General features: G+C 36.4%; 1 protein-coding gene across 1 annotated transcript; it reads left to right on the forward strand.

The window, feature by feature from the left end:
• The first annotated feature begins 721 nt into the window (after positions 1–721).
• Positions 722–16,091, forward strand: LOC121735688. The gene is made up of 10 exons (XM_042126589.1): positions 722–893; positions 4,606–4,811; positions 7,783–7,917; positions 9,096–9,282; positions 11,020–11,240; positions 11,636–11,799; positions 12,746–12,771; positions 12,838–15,269; positions 15,346–15,489; positions 15,572–16,091. The coding sequence occupies exons 1-10, from the start codon at positions 836–838 to the stop codon at positions 15,761–15,763; spliced, it is 3,765 nt and encodes a 1,254-aa protein (XP_041982523.1). The 5' UTR covers positions 722–835; the 3' UTR covers positions 15,764–16,091.
• Positions 16,092–22,548: the final 6,457 nt, after the last annotated feature.

The raw sequence follows: 22,548 nt of genomic DNA on the forward strand, positions 1-22,548 counted from the left end.
TTGACTGTAATGTAGAGATTTCATGAAACCGTAGAATTTGGCTATAACTTATAACCATGAGAGATTGCCTACAGCGATTGACTGTACAGTCAGATTTTTTTTTCGATATTTTCGATTGAATCGTTGATTTCGGCATGGTGTGTCATCGGTAATTTAAAAAAGATTAAAGGCGTAATTATGCCGAACTTCGGTCGCGTATTTTCTACCTAGTGTGTTTAGAGGCTAACTTAGAAATTTATTAACATGACCCATAATTATTAACACTGTAGCCTCTATGGCAAAAGGTTTGATATAACTTTCGCAGTTATTTAATCTATCGTAGAGTTTTGCCTCAAAAAAACTCAACAGAAGTAGTGCATTGCGAATGTATTATTGAAAAATTGAAAGTTGTGACTTTATTTTCCATCGAAACATCTCAAACAAAAGTAAAAAAATGTTGCCTTGTTACCGTGAAAACTTTTCCTGAAAAGGGCTAGAACTCTACCTAGCTTCTACCTTTGGTGTAGATGGAATTTTATTAGTTTCTTCAATATAAGATTTCACTTTAAATATAATTTAATATAAATTTCTTTAGTTAGTAAACGTTAAGTTACGACAAAGTTAAAAAGAAGAAGTCTACAAGAACTAGTACAACCTGACCTATTTCGCTCGAGCCGATCACGCTCAGCTCCCGGCAGTTAGCCACGACAATGAAATGCCTAACGCTAATTCGATACGATTGGATAAGTAGAGAAGAATCAGATATCTAAACATCTAAACCCGTCGGCCCATTCAGTCGACGGTGGCCACGCGCGCGGTGCGGAGCAGTGAGAACCGGCGTGCACAGGACTGACAGATGGACAAAATGGCGGCAGCGCTCCTGGTTTTGGCGGTTTTAAGTTTACTACACGAAGGTTTGTGGAACGTGTATCATCCATTCTCATTAATTCTGAAGTGTGGATGTTTCTATGTTGGTTGCCAAAATGGAGAAATTCAGGCCAAAGTTTAATCCTGAAAGCGATTAGAGCAGGATTTTTGAAATTAAAAGTTTACTGAAAGTTTTCATAACGAATATTTTCATGGGGTGTCAATATGAAACAGTTTTTTACAATAAAATCATTACAATACCTTCGACTACAGCATACCTTTCGCTCTTTAATTAATATCCTGGCTCATACCTACAGCATATATTTTTTTGCACTATAAGTTATAACTATAAATGTGGATTTTAGAAACCATAAAGTGAGGGGGAGTACCAACAGCATTCTTGCTATGATAGCTAGTCGACTCGATTGTCCATATGTGCGTCACTGCTGTGCCATATCTAACGGTATGGAGCAGAGGTGATGCACAATGTACTCAAAATAGGTATTATTATTTATTTAAACTTATAAAGATAATTTTACTAACATAATTTATAAGCCTTTACTAACTAATGAGTCTATGTAACTTGATTTAATAAACTATTTCATTTCATAAAGTTAAAGATGCTGTTTGTTCTTTTGTAAATTAAATTATTAGTAGTTAAAGTAACTAGCACCACACCTTTTACTCTTTCGGAACTTTTAAAATAATAATTTTGTTTGTATTCTAATTAAAGAAAATTCAAAAACATGGGAATATAAGGAATCCTAATAAAAAGCATACAAGCAATTTGTCTGCCTAAATTATGCTGCACACCAAGGCAAAGGATGAGTAAAAACTAGTTCATTACACAAATACTGCTAGTATTTTGAAGAATAGGACTAAGAACTAACTATAACTAGTTAATCCAGCTGGATTAACTAGCTTCATCAAAACTCGTAATCCATTCATCAAACACAAAACCATGCTTAGCATAAATACCGCCTATACCATAATATGTCCTAACAGTCCTACACAAATTTAGATGGCATGTCATTTCATTGGACTAGAATTCGCAGGAAATATTTGAAGGCGAGGGGACTTACCTCAATTCCAAAACGATAATGTTGCACACAACCGAAGTCTATATAATTTTTTTTCTTTCTTTCTTTCATAAGTCGTGTACGCATCGCAATAATAGCTCCCACACCGGTTTCGGTGACGGTGGCCGGTTTCATTGAAACCAGGCCAGCTACGCAGGAGTAATTTTATAGTGCCCAAGTGTGTGCGCAGTACACAAGAGCACTCTCTATTCCTTTACTCTCATAACCCAGTGGGACGGAAGACCGACACGACTGGCGAGAGATCAGGCGCAGGACCGACTTTTTACATGCCCATCCGACGCATGGATCATCTTACTTATCAGACAATCAGGTGATCAGCCTGCATTGTCCTAACCAAACTTGGAAATAACATGTTTCCAACGCGGGAATCGAACCCACGACCTCCGAGTCATGAGCCGCGCTCTGTACCACTAGACCACGGAGGCGTTAAACGCATCGCAATAAGAACATTTTAGCTGAGCGCCCTTCGAAACTACAATTTTATATTGTAGTTTCGAAGGGCGGATCTTCTCTATGTTATTTTTCATGTGTTTTTTAAATATCTTTGGAAATAAATACATTAAGAAAAAAAATTGTTCGGTTCAGAACTTTTTGATATAGATTGACTAACAATTTATTAAAATAAAGTGTATGTTATCCTAGTTAATACTTACTATTTCGATGATAAAGATGTTTGTCAGAGGTGAGTTTGTAAATTAATTAAGTACAGCCAAAGTATTACGTTTTATTAAAATGTTCATGATTTAAACCCTTTTAAATATTGTGCTTTATATCTCATATTTTTTCACATTTGGTTATTATATTGGAACTAGGTAAACCGGGAGTCAATAAATAACAAAATGGGGTTTGTCCTCGCCTTAAAGTGTTCTAGTTAAAGCGTAACATTATGTACTGGATACATGATTAGGCCGCGTTTCCACTGACGCGGAGCTGGGCGGAGAGGAGCGGTGAAGAGCGGTGAAAAGTGGTCAGTGTTTTCACTGAAGCGGAGTGGAGTGGAGTGGAGTGGAAAAAGGGAAATGGAACCGCACCGCTGTCCTCCGCTCTGCAACCCAATGCTCTTTGTCCTCCGCACCGCATCGCCTCGCTGTATTTTCATTATGAATATGCCATCAGCTCTGCTCCACCCCGCTCGGGCTGTTTCCATTGAAGCGGAGCGGAGATTTCGAGCATAGTGATTGGTCAATTCGGGCACCGCTAAGCTCCTCTCCGCCCCGCTCCGCGTTAGTGGAAACCCGGCCTTAGCCTCTTCCTTCATATTATTTCACTTTCGTAATTTAGTAGGACTAATAAATTATAAGAGAAGATTGGCTAGAGACAAAGGGCCAGGCAACTTTCGACTAACTAAGGATGGATCATTCTGTTTAAAAGACAATCCGCAATTAGCATGCATTGTCCGAATGAACCGCCGCATGATTGCAAACATGATTGTCCGAACAACGCTTAATAAGGATGCAATTAAATTGCCCAAGGATTTTTCAAAACATATTATGTGAATCATATTTCTCCTGGCTTGTACAAAACAAACTTAAAATGTTTACATTCAAACAAGATGAGACGCTGTATTGCTCAGATCGCGATTATAAAAAATTTTTTACTACAGAAAAAGGTAACACCAGCAATTATATTATGTAAAATAGCGGGGCGGTCGCGCCGCAATTAAAAAAAATACCGTATACAATAGCTTGTTACGAGTCCGTATACGAAATCTTGCCGATTTCGCTGATTAACAGACGTGATTTAACATTTAAAATACAATATTTCTATAAGTTTTAATGCACAACATGTAAGATCATTTCAATTATAATCTAATGTTGGAGCTAGATTTTTGTTTTTTTAAGTATTTTTAAATAATCCAACTCAAACCCGCGACAGTTTTGTGATTTTTGCTGTAAAATGTTTAGAGTATCACCTGTTTATGGATTGTATTGACGTCTTAACGGTATGAAAAAAATACATGTACTGTTGAGAAAGTCGTCTATAGAATGTTGGAATTACTTTTTACCACTTTAATATGCAATAGTTGAGTAAAAAAATATGTAACTCGGCAAAATTTTAGAGAAAATGGGCAAAGAATTGCTGTTAATTTCGGCATCTTGGAGCTGTAATTCATAAAAAGAAAACGACAGAAATAATCTATAGATAAAATTCTATCCCATTCGAGAAAAAAGAAAAAAAAAGAAAAGCAAGTTGTGCCAAACAACACGATTCAAAACAACCTAAACCTCACATTAGTCTTGCGGCGAGTAATATAATGTGAGATTTAGGTTGTTTTGAATCGTGTTTTTTTGGCACAATTTGTTTTTTTTTTTCTTTTTCCTCGAATTGGATAGAATTTTAATTATTTCTGTCGTTTTCTTCAAAATTTCGGCAAAATTTCGTATACGGACTCTTAATGTTGCCTTCTTACTTCGGTTGTGTTCTTCTCTAATGACTCCTCTACCCCAGGGTTGCTTAATTTCTGGGGTTATACTCACCAATGCCTCTCCCCCAGGGCTGGCAACAAACACTAATTCCTCTCCTCCAGGGCTGACAACAAACACTAATTACTCTCCTCCAGGGCTGGCAACAAACACTAATTCCTCTCATCCAGGGCTGGCAATAAATACTAACTCCTTTTACCCAGGGCTGGCAATAAACTCTAATTCCTCTCCCTCAGGGCTGGCGATAAACTGCTACCAATGCAACAGCCACAACGACTCCCGCTGCCTGATGGACAAGCTGCCGGATTCCCTGCGGCTGCCGTGCGGGCCCAAGGACACCATGTGCCGGAAAATCTCCCAGGTCGTGGAGTTTGAGATGAACGGCATGCCGCCGGACAGCCGCGTCATCAGGGGCTGTGGGTGGGACGAGACCAGCTATAAGGTGAGAAAGAGATGGTGGACCTTCGTTGTTTGGTCGGGTTATGTCAATACAAAATATTATTCGTGATCCGTCAGCTGGGTTTGATATAACGTGACCTAATTGCATAAATTCGCCATCTGTCTATGATTCAACTTCTCTGATATTCTGTATACCCGAGGTAATTGATTTCTAGGCAGTTGACGGACCTACGTCGTTTGGTTGGCTTATGTCAATTAAGGTGACGCCGCGTTAAAGTAAAAAACCGTGTTGGATATGTGTTAGAATGCTTGTTTTCTATGAGAGGCCGGGCCGGCCAAGAAATAGAACAGCAAGAAATGGAAAGTGCGTAAGCGACAAAATGGTTTTTGTCGCGTAATTTAAAAACCATAAATATATTTCATATAAGCTATGGGCAAATTAAAGTGTATGCTTGAACCACTCTCCTCTGTTGGCAAAATTAGAATCCCTTTTTTACAGAGGTCTTTTTGAATAATTATTCTTTGTTATAAAAGTTGACCAATCGTGTTATGCTATGGGTAATTCAAAGACAAAGACATGATGAATACTGACAATGAACTTTAATTTCTTAGCTATAGTCATTGCTGAGAAAAATCGATATCGCTACAGCCAAATTATCAAGGCGTTGCCTTAAGTGTTAGCTGTGAATTGTGGTCGGTCGGATGGGTTTGACTTAACGCGACCAAATTACTTAGGTCCGCCATCTGCCTAGGAATCAACTTCTCTGATAGTATGTACTACTTAGTACATACTAACCATTAAATTAAGCAAAAACGTAAAGTTATATTACGTAACAAGTTTAGCTTTCCTATTTAATATATGAAATTAAATCTGGAGATTGGACCCTGAAAAGTTTTACTAAAAATATGAGGTTCTTGTGCAATAAATTATTTCTGTCCAAACGGAATTTCAAGACACGTCTAGTCTAACATTAATCAATTTATTTTATCGGAATTAGTGACTATAATACAATATAATCCGTAAAACATTTTAATTGCTGTGAGTATACATTCTTACAATTCCATATAAGCTAATTACCAATGTTATGATATTTTGATTGGCTTTCTTTGCCTATTATAAGGCAAAACATATTATGAGTTTTGGGCCTAGATATTTTTGCGCTAAATTTTAGTTCAATGTCGGTATAAAAATATAAGTTATGATCTGCCGATCTATTTCATGCTAGCGAAAATAAACATTTACCATCGAAATACAAATACTAGGCGTTCAGGGTTGTTGCCATGGATACCAGGCATTGGCATGCCCTCGATGATCTAGTCCACTCATGGTAAACTAATAGGAATGATTTAAGATAGTCTTTATTATGTAATATAATATGTATGATATTATATTTGTTGCACCGCGGCACTGCACCGTAGCGCCTAATTATCTTAGCTGATTTTATAAATGATCAATAGATAATAGCCCTGATAATTTGTAACATTAATTGTATAAATGATGCGTAGCACCACAGTTAGTTAGGTTTAGGTTTAAAGTTATAAGTACAGTAATGAATTATTGACGATAAGGAAAGCAATAAACATACTGGCCGCTAAGACTAAGTATCTTTCGTTAAAAACGATGATGAAATTCGCTATCAAAATGTATGCGGTATGACATAAGTCATCGCTAAATGACATTTCACTTGCGAAGACTAATGTCAAAAAACCCATACATTTTCATAACGAATTTCGTCATTGTTTTAACAAAAGGGACTTTGGCTACGGCCTCTGCTACTATAACTACGCATCCACATAACTAGAGTCCCTCTAGTATATAAAGGTTGTAATCCTGCTTAAACATTTTATATTAACAAAGGGAGCCATTTCTAACCGAATGACACCTAGCCGCTACGCCGTAGAGCCTCTACGAGCACTCCCAAATGCCAATTATTATTCCTTGTTAAGGCGGGGAGCCTTAACAAGGAATAATAATAATTAATCTCAATCCAAAACGATAACTTTGCACACAACCAAAGACCAAGCGTATACGCATCGCAATAAGATTCATTTTAGCTTAGCATAAAACTGTAGTCAGTCGAGCGGATCTTCTCTATTTTTCATGTTTTTTTTAAATATCTTTGGAAATAAACATTAAGAAACAAAATTGATCGGTTAAAGAATTTTTAATATACATTTACTAACAATTTATTCATATAAAATGTATAATTATCCTAGTTAATACTTACATTTCGATGAAATAGATTTTTATCGGAGGTGAGTTTGTAAATTAATTACAGCCAAAGTATTAAGTTTTATTAAAATGTTTATGGTTTAAGGTATTTTAAATATTGTACTTTATACCTCATATTTTTTAAAACTTCGTTATTATATTGGAACTAGGTAAACCGGAAGTTGCGGAATAACAAATTGGGGTTTATCCTCACCTTAAATAATAAGCAGGAAAGAAAATGTTTCTTACTCTTTCACACACACTTAATACACTCGCCGCTTTTCTTAATTTCCAGAGTCTAATATGCACGTTGTAAAAAAAAGGGATAATGTGTATGTTCTAGTGCTGAAAGAGTTTTTACTTCCACGTTTATATGGAAAATGCTCACACAAAATTCTCAAAAATTAACTCTTTTTTAATTTTTGACTGTCAACCTGTAGAATGTAGATCATGAAATACATTTTATATATTTGAAGATCATCAAACATATTTTAATAGAGGAGTATGAATACCAAACATACGCCTTACAAACCTCTGTGGCTCAGTTGGTGGGCTGTTGGTAGCTCGAGCCGGGGGATCGCGGGTTCGAATCCCGCCGACGGAACAAAAAATTTTCAAAGTTCCTGGGTCATACAATATGTGTATCATATATAAATGTATTCAATAAATTGACCGTTGTCTGGTACCCATAACAAAAGTCCTTCAGGTACTCAGCACGGGGCCAGACTGACGTGGTGTGAAGCGTCCATAGATATTATTATTATTATAAAAAAAACATATCTAATACACGTTATATTTCCAGGGTCGGTGTTACCAAAGATCCGGTTTCGGTGGGCGGCAGGAGGTGTGCTCGTGCCTGGAAGACGGGTGTAACTCCGCCACTGTACCCATCGCCGCCACAGCGCTCATGCTGCTCACCGTGGCCATCCTGAGGTTCTAGATGATTCCAGAAAGTTCTAGAAGGTTCTCGGGGGGTTCTAGAAGGTTGTAGAATGCACGCGGCTATTTCTTTTGATAGGTGATGGTAGTTTTCGCTGGAAATTGACACACTAAAGGGATAAGCATAGAAAATTAAATTTAGAGAGTTGTAATAAGTAATGTATTATAAATGAAATTTGAAAATAGCTTATAGTTTATACAATGTTTTTATAAAGATACACAGGTACATTTCTTTGCAATGATTCCATCCAGGGATGTTTCTTAGTCTCCCTGGAAAATCTAAAATTAATAATTTGTACTTTATAAAATGTATTATATATAGTAATGTAATACAGAATTAATAGTAATAATCGTACTACTTAATGCAAAACATATCAACGAAAGCGAGGTTTACAGTAGACAGATCAATTTAAATGTTCACGAAGAGTAGAAAGAAGTAGCTACGTGCACTAAAAACTATATATAATAATATATTTATTGTGTGTATGTATGTGTGTCACACGGCCGCGCGAATGAGGGCGGTTAGAGGTTTAGTGGTTATGTGTAAATAGATGATAATGACACTGCCCTTACACCTGTTTACATAGTCATATAGTATATGTGGTCATAGTCAATCGTGGTCTTAGTAACAAGTTTATTTTCAAATATCTGAAAATTGAAAATGTAGATGACATTTTGTAATTATAATTTTAGCACACACGATTCAGTAAAGTACTTTTAATAAGGTTTTACAAAATAATTGTTAGTTTAACAAAGTAATGAAAGTAGTTTACAACGAAACTTAGTATAGTAAAGAGAATATTAGAACCTAATCATATACGAACCACATGTAAATGTATTTTTTTCTAAGATTTACTTATTGCTGTTCAGACCACTTAAAGACCACCAATCCCACTGATGTACAAATATTTATTGCAAATCTTAAGCGCAAAATGAGTTTCATGTAAAGTTTTGGCTTTTGTTAAATTGTTTTTGTAAAATACATTTATTGTTGTGTTTGTAAAATGTGAGTATTTATTAAACGTTTTTAGTAAATCTGTACTGTTTTATTCATAGTCACAAAATATTTATTAAAAAAAGCAATTTTAAAAATTCGAATTCCCGATTCAAATTTTGACAGCGAATTTTTTTTAGCTATAATTTACCGATGCTAACAACAGATGATATCCTTCCTAATGCGGGTTAGATGGTCCTAATCAGCTCAAATTGACACCATCCGTTATATATTCAATTGCCAATCTCCTGAATGACACAGCTGGGGCAACTCAGTGTTTGGGCTCGTTTGACCCCGGTCGGTTCGGGCTTGGACGTGGCAAGATGTACTCTTATGGCCTTCTTCTATTCATCGGACTAGTCGAATATGGTTAGTGATTCTTTTTTTATTTATTAATGAACTTAAAAACTTAATGTTATTCAAAATTGATTTCTATTCACATATAGATTACTTAGCTTCTGTTTGAGAGCTAATACTTTTAAGATCCATAGGTACTACACATTAATTATTGTATACTTATTACAGCATTTAATTATTGTTACATACTTATAACAGCATTTATGCATTGCCTACTTTTTAGTAAGCTAGACCTGGCACTATTTTCTTGCACCTCTCTTACTTAAGTATGAAGCATAAGCAAAACTTTGACTTTTTATTTGTTATTCATATTATAATAAGTGATCTGTCTGTCTGTCAATATATGAGCGGTTAATTGTGAGAGGGAGCGGTCGCACACAGGCCAGCCGCGCCTGTAATGGACATTGCTTTTCGTAGCTCCTATATTCATGGCAATAAACTCTATGGGAATCTATATTCATGGCAATCAATGACTTAAGTTCCTCAGCGGATAAAAAAAAACGAAGTTATTCCAAAAGCTGAACCATAAGCAGCTATTTGTTTTAACGTGAAAGTATACTCCGTTTTTTTAATGAAATAAGTAAGGGGGCAAGCGAGCAAACGGGTCACCTGATGGAAAGCAACTTCCGTCGCCCATGGACACTCGCAGCATCAGAAGAGCTGCAGGTGCGTTGCCGGCCTTTTAAGAGGGAATAGGGTAATAGGTGAGGGTAGGGATGGCAAGGGAAGGGAATAGGGAAGGGTAGGGAAGGGAATAGGGTAGGGGATTGGGCCTTCGGTAAACTCACTCACTCGGCGAAACACAGCGCAAGCGCTGTTTCACGCCGGTTTTCTGTGAGAACGTAGTATTTCTCCGGGCGAGCCGGCCCATTCGTGCCGAAGCATGGCTCTCTCACGTGAACGTTTCAAGTCATTTTGATGTATATGTAAACAAATCACATATACATTTCTTTCATTTCACATATCATATCATTATGTTCTAATAAGGCTCCTTGCGTCCTTATTGAGTATTGACTACACACACAGTCAGCTGTTTCGATAATTAAGACACTTCGAACATCTTTGAAGCCATTATAATAGTCAAATTAAGCATTAATCAAATTAAGCAATTGCCTAGGGCATCGCATCTGAGGGGGCACCAGAATAAGGACAAAAAACATCCGTCCTTAGGGCATCACATCTCACTCTTACGTCACCAAAAAAAACAACACCAAAAAAGTTTCTAGGAAAAAACTAATCCAGTTGACATACAGATTGAGATTGAGGGCAGGCATGCTTAGGGCATCAAGTAGTCTTAATCCGTCACTGTCAACAAGTATACATGAGTAGTGTTTGGCTGCTTTTAGTCTCGAATATATTTAAAAACTTTAAGTAACATTAAAAAGCCTCCAAAAGTTTCCTAAGAATCTTCGTATTCAGCCCATAATTCCTCACTATTAAAATAATGCAATGGAACTCACTGTCTTAATTTAAAAGACATAAACGTATAAATTTCTCCATGAATATTTAATATTGACTTAACAAGGCTAAGTGAAGACTCTCCACGTCATCTCCGCGTTGGCTCGTGATTGCAACCATGATTGTGAAGTTGTCTATAGCACGAACCATTCCTTTCCTTTCCATCAATCCATCATGGAGAGGCCGTATAAAGTACACACAAATATCGTATCAAACAGAGTAAAAGGTGAATATCAAGTTTTTTTTTAACTTGACTAAACATTTCTATTAAAAATTCTAATCTTCCTCAAGGTTCAGCGATAGTCTGCTACGAGTGCAACAGCGCGCTCAACTCGATGTGCGCAAACGCAGTTCTCCCGGACAGCCTCAAGCGGAACTGTTCGGAGCACGACCGCGGCGTCACACACACCCTGTGCCGGAAGATCATCCAGCATGTAGACCACGAGGTCAACGGACAGCTCCCGACACCGAGAGTCATTAGGAGTTGTGGATGGGATGAGAGCAAGTATAAGGTATTAGCAGAAAAACATTTGAATGAGTAAGTTATAAGTAAGTTATAGATGAGTAGTTGGATGAATAAGATGAAAACATGAAACAAAGCTAAAAACAACACATCAAACTCATGTAGTAATCACGCCGTAAAAAAATCTAATGTTTTATAAAAAAAAAAATACAGATCATTCCACACAACATTCTACCAGTTCGGCAACCAAACTGGTGAGAAGAATTAAAGCCAAAAAAGCATACTATAATGAATACTATAACTAAAATAAAAAGAAAAGTTAACTGATGTTGACGATGAATATGATCTTAAGTCACTTTTGGGCATGGCGACCAAAGCAATTTTGCTAGTACCTCCTATAGTTAAACATGCTGATACACTAAAAACTACACCAACCTTTTCCAGGGTTCCTGCTACCACCGCTCCGGCTACGGCGGTCACCAAGAGGTGTGCTCGTGCGTCACCAACCTCTGCAACAATTCCACTCAGACCACCATCAACATCGCCTTCATCATCATATCCATCATCGCTTTCTTCGTGTCCAATAAAGATACATACTGCTGCTCTTGAATCTGAATGAATAGAGTGATAATTAAAGAGTTAGAGACTTTCAATTTGTTCATTTTAAAAGTATTTTCTACCATTGGTCTTGTAGAGAGGGAAAGAAAGATTTTATAGAGAGTTATAAAGAATATTATAATGATTAGCCTAAAGTTAAGTTGTGATTCGACGAAGAGAACATTTAAAGTAAAAAATACTTAATGTATAGATTGGAATACCTAAAATAAATTCATAAGTATATAAGTGAAATGTAGGATTTTGGTTATTTCTATTACGACAGTATATATTATGTCTATGATTTCTATACCTAGTTTTAGTACAATGGAAAATAATAATACGCTGATTTTAAATCAATTACAAGTACCTATTTTGCATATTATATACTTTATGGACAAAAAAGTAATTTATTGACAAATGATGAAAAGCAAAAATCGAATGACAATACGTCAACAAAAAATTGAAGAAAATCATATGCTTTGGACAAGTAGTATCTTGTATCTCAATAGGATTCTCAATCGAAAACATCCAGAAGGAAAAAACCAAACCAAAACCAAGGAACTAAACCAAGGACTTAGCCTTGTTAAGTTATATTAGAAAAATTTCTTGATATTTCTAAGTTTTCGGAACAGCTCTACAAAATATACGACTTGTGGTAACTGAAAAAAGAATGCTACATCATGTAAGTAGCCTTATATCAAATAATAACTAGAAAGCGCTACTAGAAGACAACAGAAATAAAGCTAATAGTAATAATATTTGAGAAAAGGATACCATCTAGATTACAATTCCGTGATCTCTGAATGTCAAACAAAAATTTTCAAATGTCATCCCAAAAGCCTCAGGATCATGGGGTTTTACTTTTATTTCGTATCCTAATGACTAAACAAAATATAGTCCTATTGAAGATCAATTGATCAAAGAATAATACCCAATATAAACATTTTAATATTTCAGGAACATCGAGGCGAGCAAAATTCAACGTGAAGGATCGCCCAAAGGATACACTGTAATTTGACAAGTTTTTCAGCCATCGCTGTTCGATTAAGAAAGTGTGATGGCTGATCGTTCGAATGCTGACAAACTAACTAACTGGTCTCATTTAGAGCCTATAGGTACAGGCGCTAAGAAGAAAATTGTTAAAAGTCAAGATAAACAGAATTTCTACAACTCTAGCACCCGCGCTCATGAGCGAGGTAAAGAAAACGTTGACATCGATCGTCCCAAGCGACTTCAGTTTTCCTCGGAATCTGCATCGAGTCTCGATTACTATGCCGAAGGAGAGAAAATGGTATCGGACCTTTGCACGATACCCGATGCAAACGAAGGTACCTTTCAAAAACGTTTGAGTAACGACGAAAGGGAACAGTCGTCAGGCCCGTCTGATTATTTTCTTACAGCTCTCGACAAAATCAACTCTCTGGACCAAATACCCAACAGAATTGTTCAGCTAGCGATTGAAGCTTGTACTGATGCTGAAAATATTGCTATTTCACACCACAACAGACCGTGTTTTAAAAATATTCATTCCATATGCGCCAAAACTAGATCCAACGTCCAAAAAGCAGACAGTGCAGTCGCTAATCTTCATTCTCAAGGCATACCATGGGTAATCAAGAACTTTATATTTTCATTCGTAAGAATACTTGACGGATGGAAAGGGGTTAAGGAATTACTGAGTGAGAAACACGACACCTACGCTAGAATTGAAAACAAATACTACAGCGAAAATATACGCGAATGTTTTGTTCAATGGCAAGCAGTCACAGAAGAAATGCTTGCACACATTTACAAAACATTTAAGTGCCTAGATCATGGATTCAAATTGGAGCAAAAAAGTTTTACACAAAATTACTATGCCACCAACCCCACACCAAATCGGCATCAAAATCAGAACAAATTTCCAACATTCAAGTCTCATACTTGCTTACCGCGCGCAGCCAGTACCTCCCCCGCTCCCTACAATGCACTGCAACCTCCTTGGGTGCAAAGTCAAATGACAAATACCTCGCAGAATATTCCCGATACTCAGTGGTCGAATCGACCGGGAGTGAGTTACAAAAAAATACCAGTACTCACGACATCGTCTCAATCGTTTTACTCATCAAACGATTTGAATGATTACGAAACGTTTCAAAAATCACAACCAAAATGTGATGTAAGTAATTTCAGAGAAGCAAAGCCGCGACAGTCTTGGACCATTACGAACGCTGATTTTCGAGCCATGGAAGGTATATATCAAACTGATCAACGAGAACTCTACTCCCAACTTAAACAGAAAATGGACGCTGAGCTTGGCAAGGTACCGATTCCACCCATTTTCAATAGCATGTTGAGTCGCGAAATGGAAATTAAAGCCAAAATGATACCGTTGAGTCATGTTGAAAAAACCTTAATACCGAGTATGGCTACGACGGAGATAAGAGGATGTTACATGCCAAAAAATAACAGCTGCGGTGACACGAAGGATGATACTGATTTTTTTGCTACGTGGGGTCAGATGATACAGAAGGAACGAAGTGAGTTTATAGCACATCACACTCACAACGCCCACGTTCCTAATAACACTCTGAACATCTCGAACACTATCGCTGGCCCCATACAATACTTTGAAAACGAACATGATGAGTGCTACGAAATATCAAAGGTGTACATGAAACCGGGCAGTTACAAAGTGCCCATAAAGTCGACTGATCTCATGCCTCCTTTTGCCACTAACTCCCTACAAGATCCGATTGATCTTGTTGACGACTCAAATTATAAAAGCGCTAAACCATTGTTGTCACCGGTCGTGTTAGCTCCTCAACCAAAATATAATTTGGAATCCTGGCCGTGCCTGGTACCAAAAAGATCAGACGAACTCAACGAAGCTCAATTTACTAACATTTCAACCTCTTATCTGGATGTTCAAAAGATGGACATTCAGAACTCTATGACTTCTGATAGAGCATGGGAAGCAGCAAAACAGTCTGCTCCAAAATTAATTGACTCTAAAAACGAAGACAGTAGGTCTGACACTGCTAGGCTATACAATGCACTTGGACTCGCCGGAAGTGATAAATCTTATGAAAATTATAAAACAAACTTCGAAATTGTAGATGATGATTTGATGGAGGCGTCGAATATAGTAACGACTAGAAATACTCAGAAAATATGGTGCGCGTCTGTACATAACATCTCTCAAATATCTAAAAAAGATGAACGTGAAAATGAAGAATGTGAATATGAAATAAAAGAAGACGAAAAAGTAAGAAAAACAAGTACACGGTGTTCTAATTTTGACCAATGTGGGAACTGTATTAAAGATACGAACCAGAAGAAAAACATAAAAACTAAGACGATAGCTCCTGGCACATGGTATCATGCAAAGAAGAAGCAACCGCTATCAATGTTTGTGGTAAAAAAATTTGAAACGATCATAACAAATTTATCGCAAAACGTCGAAACAACATTTATTCAACAAGACATGGACATACGAATCGTAGGTTTTTTTTAATTGCTTACCTAGATAAATCGTTAAGTTATTCTCAAGCTTGATAATCATTTTGATGTTTTAGGCGCCAAGATTTTACGAAATAGTAAAGCAGCCGATGAGTCTGCATGACATAATAACCAAGCTCAACAATGCTGCTTATACCGAGTACGAGCAAGTGGTACAAGATTTTAGACGCATTTTCCATAATGTTCGACTGTACCTAAAGGTAATAAATGACTTCTAAGTTATAACATAATATTATGTATTATGTAGATTTGCAGCGTATCATAAAATGCGTATTATTTCAGTCATGTCCAGATCCAACCATGAAGAAAAATATTTACAAAGTCTCATCTGAATTCGAGAAACTTCTCAACGAAGAATTTAACACAAAATCTGATTCCAAAGATCATAATTACAGTGGTGAGAAAGAAACTAAGAAGTCAAGTAATAAAAATACGGATGCAAGTAATGTAAAGTTTGCTGAAGATACAAAATAACATTAACTCAGTGAAGTGACTGATCATACAAATAGTTATGAAGAATCTTTGTTGCTTTTGGACTTCTTTTTAATTTTATTATTTAATGCTAGGAATTGTCTCACGTTTTCAAATGGATTAGGAGCTGTACTCCATTGTGAATCTACCTTGTAAAAATACTTATCAAAGTTTCCATCGATAGTTTTGTAAGAAACCTCTAGTCAACGAATCGTAAATGTCAGTGATGTTACCAGAACTAAGTCTTAATTTTATCGATTTAAGCTAGGAGTTGCCGATTTTTTGATGAAATTTACCCTAATGTAAAATGTTGACTTAAACTTATTTTCTTCAATTTTAGCTTGTAGTATTTTTATTTTTCTTTTTACGTTAATAGTTTTAGTTTTTTCTAGTTCATTTGGCTTAAATGTGTACTTAATGCTTAACTTAGGAAATTCGTTTTTGATCTTGTCTTATAGCGTTAGAGTTCTTTTGTTTCTTGTGTTGCTCAATCTTTGGAGGTGTCTAAAAGGTTCATTAAAATATCTCGTTAATGTGTTTAAAATTATAACACGTTAGGTTCCCGCATTTCTTACAGTAGCTAAATAATTCTTAGTAAAGTTTAGTTCATTGACTGTGATTTTAATTTTAGGACTTAGGTAAAGTGTATTGCGTTCTTGTAGTGGCATACTGGTTATTTTTAGAAGAAACGTTAATAAATAATTACATTTTTGTAGATTATTATTTGTTATTCGTGAAAATTCTTTAGAAAAATTATTGTTTGAAGAGCTTAATTTATGATACGTACTATGTAATAAATGACTATAAATACAAGTAATTTCCAGTTTGATAGCCGGTTTACATCATTCCAATCCACTGATCCTATCCATAATCCAATGTAAACGGGCACTGGAATACCATTTATCTATTCAATAGAACTTACTATAGGTCTACCAGAATCTGATGGCAAAAAGTGAGAAATTAACTTTTTGCCATCAGATTCTGGAAAATTAACTTAGACTCTAGCAATGCCGGGGTAATTAGAATAAAAAAAAATTGATCCTTTTTTTCATTAAAGCGGCTGATTCTGTGTGTGAAACATGAAAATCTAAAAATTTATCTAATTGATCAAGGATATTTTTTGAAAATCTGCCGTCAAAATTTGCCATCAGATTCTGGTAGACCTATAGGTCTACTATTTGTTACAATTGTGTTTTTTAGAATTTTTATATTAATTTTCAATGATAATTAATAACATAGCAGTGCTCTCATTAGTAGTACTAAAACAAACATATAACCTAATTAACTACCTAACTAACTACCTAATTAACCATAAAATACAGGTCTGACTTCAACCATACCTACGCCTGCAGAATTGAAATAGCAACATCAACATAGCTCAATTACTGTTTTAGGTCTTTCATGTTACAGATTAAAATTATAAAATAAATTATATGTAGTTACGAAGTGTTCATTATATTGTAAATTATGACAAGAAATGTTATAATATAGATATTTATTATACGCGTTTGTTTTACTGTTTTATGTAATAACATATTTCATTGTTACATGAGTTCAGTCAATCAGCTACTGAACACGGAAGACATACAACATAGTCATAGGTATTAAACACGATAATATACTTAATTATATGATATGCGTTGCAGTTGCAACTTATATTTCCTTTATATCCTTAATGAGGCGTAGAGCTGAAAGAGTTGATGAAAGAAACTATAGTTTTTTTTTTTTATTTATTTATTTAAATCAGGCATCTTGGCCCATATTATATATACCTTATAGACTAACATACATAACATTTATACTAAAACTAACTCTAAGCACTAAACACGTATTGTCTGCGTGTTCGGAAGTCGTCCTCGGAACCTCCTGTAAACGACTCCAATCGGCCAGAACTCCTCCTTCTCGAAGGTCGGTAGATGATGCATCGGGACCCTCACCACAAAGGAGCTAAAATTGACTTTGTGGCGGGACTCCAAACCCTCGACCCTCAAGACGAAGTGGGTCTTGCTCCTGATGTAGTCCACGGCTCGACCGTCGTGGACCAGTGTATAGGATGGTTGGTATAGGAATGACTTGTGCGAATAGTAAAGCTCCCGCACTCAGGAATGAATATTAATTACTTAACTGTAAATTAAATGAAATTTTTGACATTTAAGCTGCATACTACAAATTATTAAGAGCCATACCTCACCGGCGCCATGGCGATGTGGCCAGTGACGTCGCCATGGCTATGCCTACGTCGCTGGCCACATCGCTGTGGCGTTCCTGCCTGCCTAGCATACGCCAACGAGATATCTCATTCTACATGTTTCCTCGGTGTTTGATGGTTTGTCTATTCATCTCTATTGACCCTAGCATGACAAATATTTTTTCTCGCGTAGATCTATCATCGAAATAACACATTTTTATTGAGTTTTGTCGAGTAGTTTTTAATTATCTCGAAAGTGAGATATCTCGTTGGCGTATGCTAGGCAGGCTGGTCTAATAGACGGACCGCAAGTTGCAGCTGTCGTAGTATGAAAACTGCAGATCGCCGTGCTGCGACCGCATTTTGCTGTCGGTGTCGACTGCAAGGTGCGGTCAATCACCGACCATTATTTTTAACGTCGGCAACGACATATTATCAGAGATAAGAACATTATACAGACAGACTGCACTGATTTCGATCTATGTGTGTTGTCCCTGTGTAACAAATGTTATAATCTAGATAAAAGATAGCTTAGCCTGGAAAACATTTCCTGAACACTAATCACACGTTTTTGTTTACACCCTGTTTGTTATTAAATAACTAATTGTGTAACTGTGTCACATAATAATAATTATATTATGTGTACCTACTACTTCTGTTTTAGGGATCAATTATTATATTATCTATACATGCAACATAAGGCAAGTTTGATTTTTAAGAAATAATGAAGAAGGTATAGGTAACTAAAACTTTTAGCGCTATATGTAAGTAGCATAAAACAATGTACAGTTTTAAAACACTGTACAGTTTTAAAATTATTTTAATTAACTTTATTAATATCAATGCCATGTCTCAAATGCATAAAACCTGGCGTGACAGGAAGATGTCGCTAAGAACCAAGACGAAACTTGTGCACACGCTCATATTCTCCATCTTTCTTTATGGATCCGAGACATGGACTCTGAAGTCTGCAAATCGCAGACGTATCGACGCCTTCGAGATATGGTGCTGGAGAAAAATGCTCCGAATTCCAAGGACTGCATTCAGAACCAACGCATCCATTCTGGCTCAACTAAATATAAAAACAAGGCTCTCTAGTACTCTCTACCATCTGCCTCAAACGCATTTTAGAATATTTCGGACACATAGCCAGAAAAAAAGGAGACAATCTTGAAAAACTGATGGTAACTGGCAAGATTGAGGGAAAAAGACCACGAGGTCGCAGTCCCATGCGTTGGTCCGATCAAATCCGCACCACACTTGAGTCCACCGTCTACGACGCTCTTCGAGTGGCCGAGGATAGGAACAGCTGGCGTAAGACCATTAGAAGGAAGGTCATGGAAGGGGGAGGTCACGACCCTCAGACATGAGGAACACGACTGGAGGAGGGGATTAATATCAAACATGATAAGCTATTAAACGACATTTAATTCTTTAAAGTTTTGACTATCCTGGAACCCAAGCATTTATCATTACAGACTCAAAAGTCAGTAAACAGGGTGTAACAAAACTAAGTGATAATATTTTAGGGTGCATATGGGTCCCTTATACATTTAAAGTTTTGACTATCCTGGAACCCAAGCATTTATCATTACAGACTCAAAAGTCAGTAAACAGGGTGTAACAAAACTAAGTGATAATATTTTAGGGTGCATATGGGTCCCTTATACATAAAGAGTTCACTGTGAAACTTACAGTACCCCGTTTAAAGTCTGCGAAACTTATAGTACCCCGTTTAAAGTCTGCGAAACTTATAGTACCCCGTTTAAAGTCTGCGAATCTTACAGTACCCCGTTTAAAGTCTGCGAAACTTATAGTACCCCATTTAAAGTCTGCGAAACTTACAGTACCCCGTTTAAAGTCTGCGAAACTTACAGTACCCCGTTTAAAGTCTGCGAAACTTATAGTACCCCGTTTAAAGTCTGCGAAACTTATAGTACCCCGTTTAAAGTCTGCGAAACTTATAGTACCCCGTTTAAAGTCTGCGAAACTTATAGTACCCCGTTTAAAGTCTGCGAAACTTATAGTACCCCGTTTAAAGTCTGCGAAACTTACATTACCCCGTTTAAAGTCTGCGAAACTTATAGTACCCCGTTTAAAGTCTGCGAAACTTACAGTACCCCGTTTAAAGTCTGCGAAACTTATAGTACCCCGTTTAAAGTCTGCGAAACTTACAGTACCCCGTTTAAAGTCTGCGAAACTTATAGTACCCCGTTTAAAGTCTGCGAAACTTACAGTACCCCGTTTAGAGTCTGCGAAACTTACAGTACCCCGTTTAAAGTCTGCGAAACTTACAGTACCCCGTTTAAAGTCTGCGAAACTTACAGTACCCCGTTTAGAGTCGCAGCGAGGTCACTGTGAAAGTCGCAGCGCTGTAAGAGGAACTTTTTTAAACTTTTGTATGGGCAAATTCAAGACGCGGGGGCGATGCACGATGCCCATATAAATCATAAAAAAGTATGCTCTTTCAGCGCTGCTACTTTCACAGTGAACTCCACGCACCCTAATGTTACACCCAGTATATACTACAATTTTAAACTCGCTAGTTCTAGACTCGCGTGGAGTTCTAGGCATTTAGCAGGCAGCTAGGTCACCTGAAAGAACCTCCTCCATTCGGAGCATCCGGTCCCAGTTGAAGACGTCATGGAATACGCAACTGTTATGTTGGTTGTAACAAAAGTTATAATTAGATTGTGGTCTGCAGTCACGGAGCTCATCAGATCGATTTTGGAGAAAGCCGACGGCACAAAATTAAATAGAAAGGCGTTCAGAAAATTCGCTCTGGACCGCCCGCGCCACTACTACTGACGAGAATTGCGCGCGCCGCTGTAGTGTTAAACTGTGAGAAAGAGTGTTTAATTGTGATTAATATTTTAAAAAACTGTATAAACAGTGTTAATACTGTTTAAATTTAAAAAATATATCCTAGTTTTAGTTTATAGTAGTGTAGCTATCTACTAGTGTTAAATTGTGATAAAAATGTACAGGTACAAAAATGACAGTGTTTTTATTGAATTAAATAGTTATGTTTTGTTATAAAATAGAGTATTAGTGAATTAATAGTTTGTGATAGTAAATAAATTATTATTAATTGTTTGATTAGTGCTTAAGGCTACAGTTAGTCATCAGTTTGAATGATTTTCGCCAACGGTAAGTTTAAACTTTTAGATGTTGATAAATAATAGATTATAGCGTACCTGGTAGGGTAGAGAATAAAAGTGTACCTACTAGAGATCGCCCAATGCAATGGTCGAAATTCGAATTAAGTATCTTCTTCTTTCGGCGCCCCGTTTAAAGTATTGACTACTTATTTCAGATTTAATAAAAAAAACAACAATCCATTTTTAATTTGACAACAGACTTCAACCATAAACAAAAGAGCAAAATTCGTATGTATAGGCTTGTCATTAAAAAAGATGGTAGTGTGCAGTGTGCACATAGTAGTGTGTGTAATGTTTTATTTGTAAAAGCATAATTTGAAAATAAAATTAGCCCCACGCACTCCTTCACCATATAAACTAACCCCCTTACTAATAAACGCTGTATATGCTTTGAATAGTATAGTTATACAGTGTTTTGTCTTCTTAAATCCAATTAAAAATGTCACTTGTGTGACAGGAACAAAACACTAGATGCCATAACACATAGAGTATAAGTAGCTCTATAATTTTAAACTATAATGCTAATAAGTTGTGATGTTATTCAAAGTTTATAAACTATAAAAATTAGTAACTGAAATATTTATATGATTTTAAAATTTTAGCACACGGCATCGATGCAAGAATGTAGAGTTGAATTAGAAAACAAAAAAAATAGTAAATACAAACAAAGATTACAACTTTTATGGACTAGATAAAATCAAACATAGTTTAGATTATATTGTTACAACAAGGATAGTTGCTATTTATATGAAATGTTTTAGCTCGATAAACTTATCACTAGTACTAGTAAAATACTTCAATCCTTTTAAAGTCTTTGGCACTTATGTTTTGTTTCCGTTTTACAGAACTCTACTGCACATGAGTTTCTTGTTTTCAGTATTAAGAGGAGTCCACACCGCCCTTTTTTTTATACAAACGTTGTCCCCTGTTTCCTCCCTGGATAATGCTATTAGAGTTATAATTTTTTTCCTGAATATCTACGGCCACTAATACAATGTCCCTATGTTTTCTTTTTTTTAATATAATTTAATTATTAAATAAGATATGAACGTTCAAAAACCCAAAAAAATGGCCAGATTTTCCGCTGTGTTCAAACATCCAGAAAACAGATTTGGCTAGATTATACAAAAAAAAACCTAGGAATACAGCTTGGCCTTTCTTTAATCTTTAATGAAAAAAGTACTTAAATCGGTTAAGTTTTGGAGAAGGAATCAGGGGACAGCGAATCGTTGATTTTCTGCAGTTCTCTATCGCGTTCTGCGGTACCTATAGGCTTGAGGTAAGGGAGACAGCTATAGAGATTACACGTACTTTTTTCATTTCTCTAGCCCCTGGTGTACCCTCTTAACTAGATGACTCCAGTAACTCCGTTACGCCAACATTTTTCGAGATGAACACTGTCCACGTCCTTTCCCGAGACTCAAGGTATACCATTTCAT

The sequence above is a fragment of the Aricia agestis genome, chromosome 17, assembly GCF_905147365.1.
Source record: "Aricia agestis chromosome 17, ilAriAges1.1, whole genome shotgun sequence".
In the NCBI taxonomy this organism is placed as follows: Eukaryota; Metazoa; Arthropoda; class Insecta; order Lepidoptera; family Lycaenidae; genus Aricia; species Aricia agestis.

What these genes read in the sequence shown, in the direction of transcription:
- LOC121735688 (XM_042126589.1), top strand. Translation starts at nt 836, where the DNA reads ATGGACAAAATGGCGGCAGCGCTCCTGGTTTTGGCGGTTTTAAGTTTA. An exon ending in GGGATGAGAGCAAGTATAAG is followed by an intron (nt 11,241 to 11,635) that starts GTATTAGCAGAA and finishes AACCTTTTCCAG; the next exon opens with GGTTCCTGCTACCACCGCTC. An exon ending in CGAGGCGAGCAAAATTCAAC is followed by an intron (nt 12,772 to 12,837) that starts GTGAAGGATCGC and finishes TGTTCGATTAAG; the next exon opens with AAAGTGTGATGGCTGATCGT.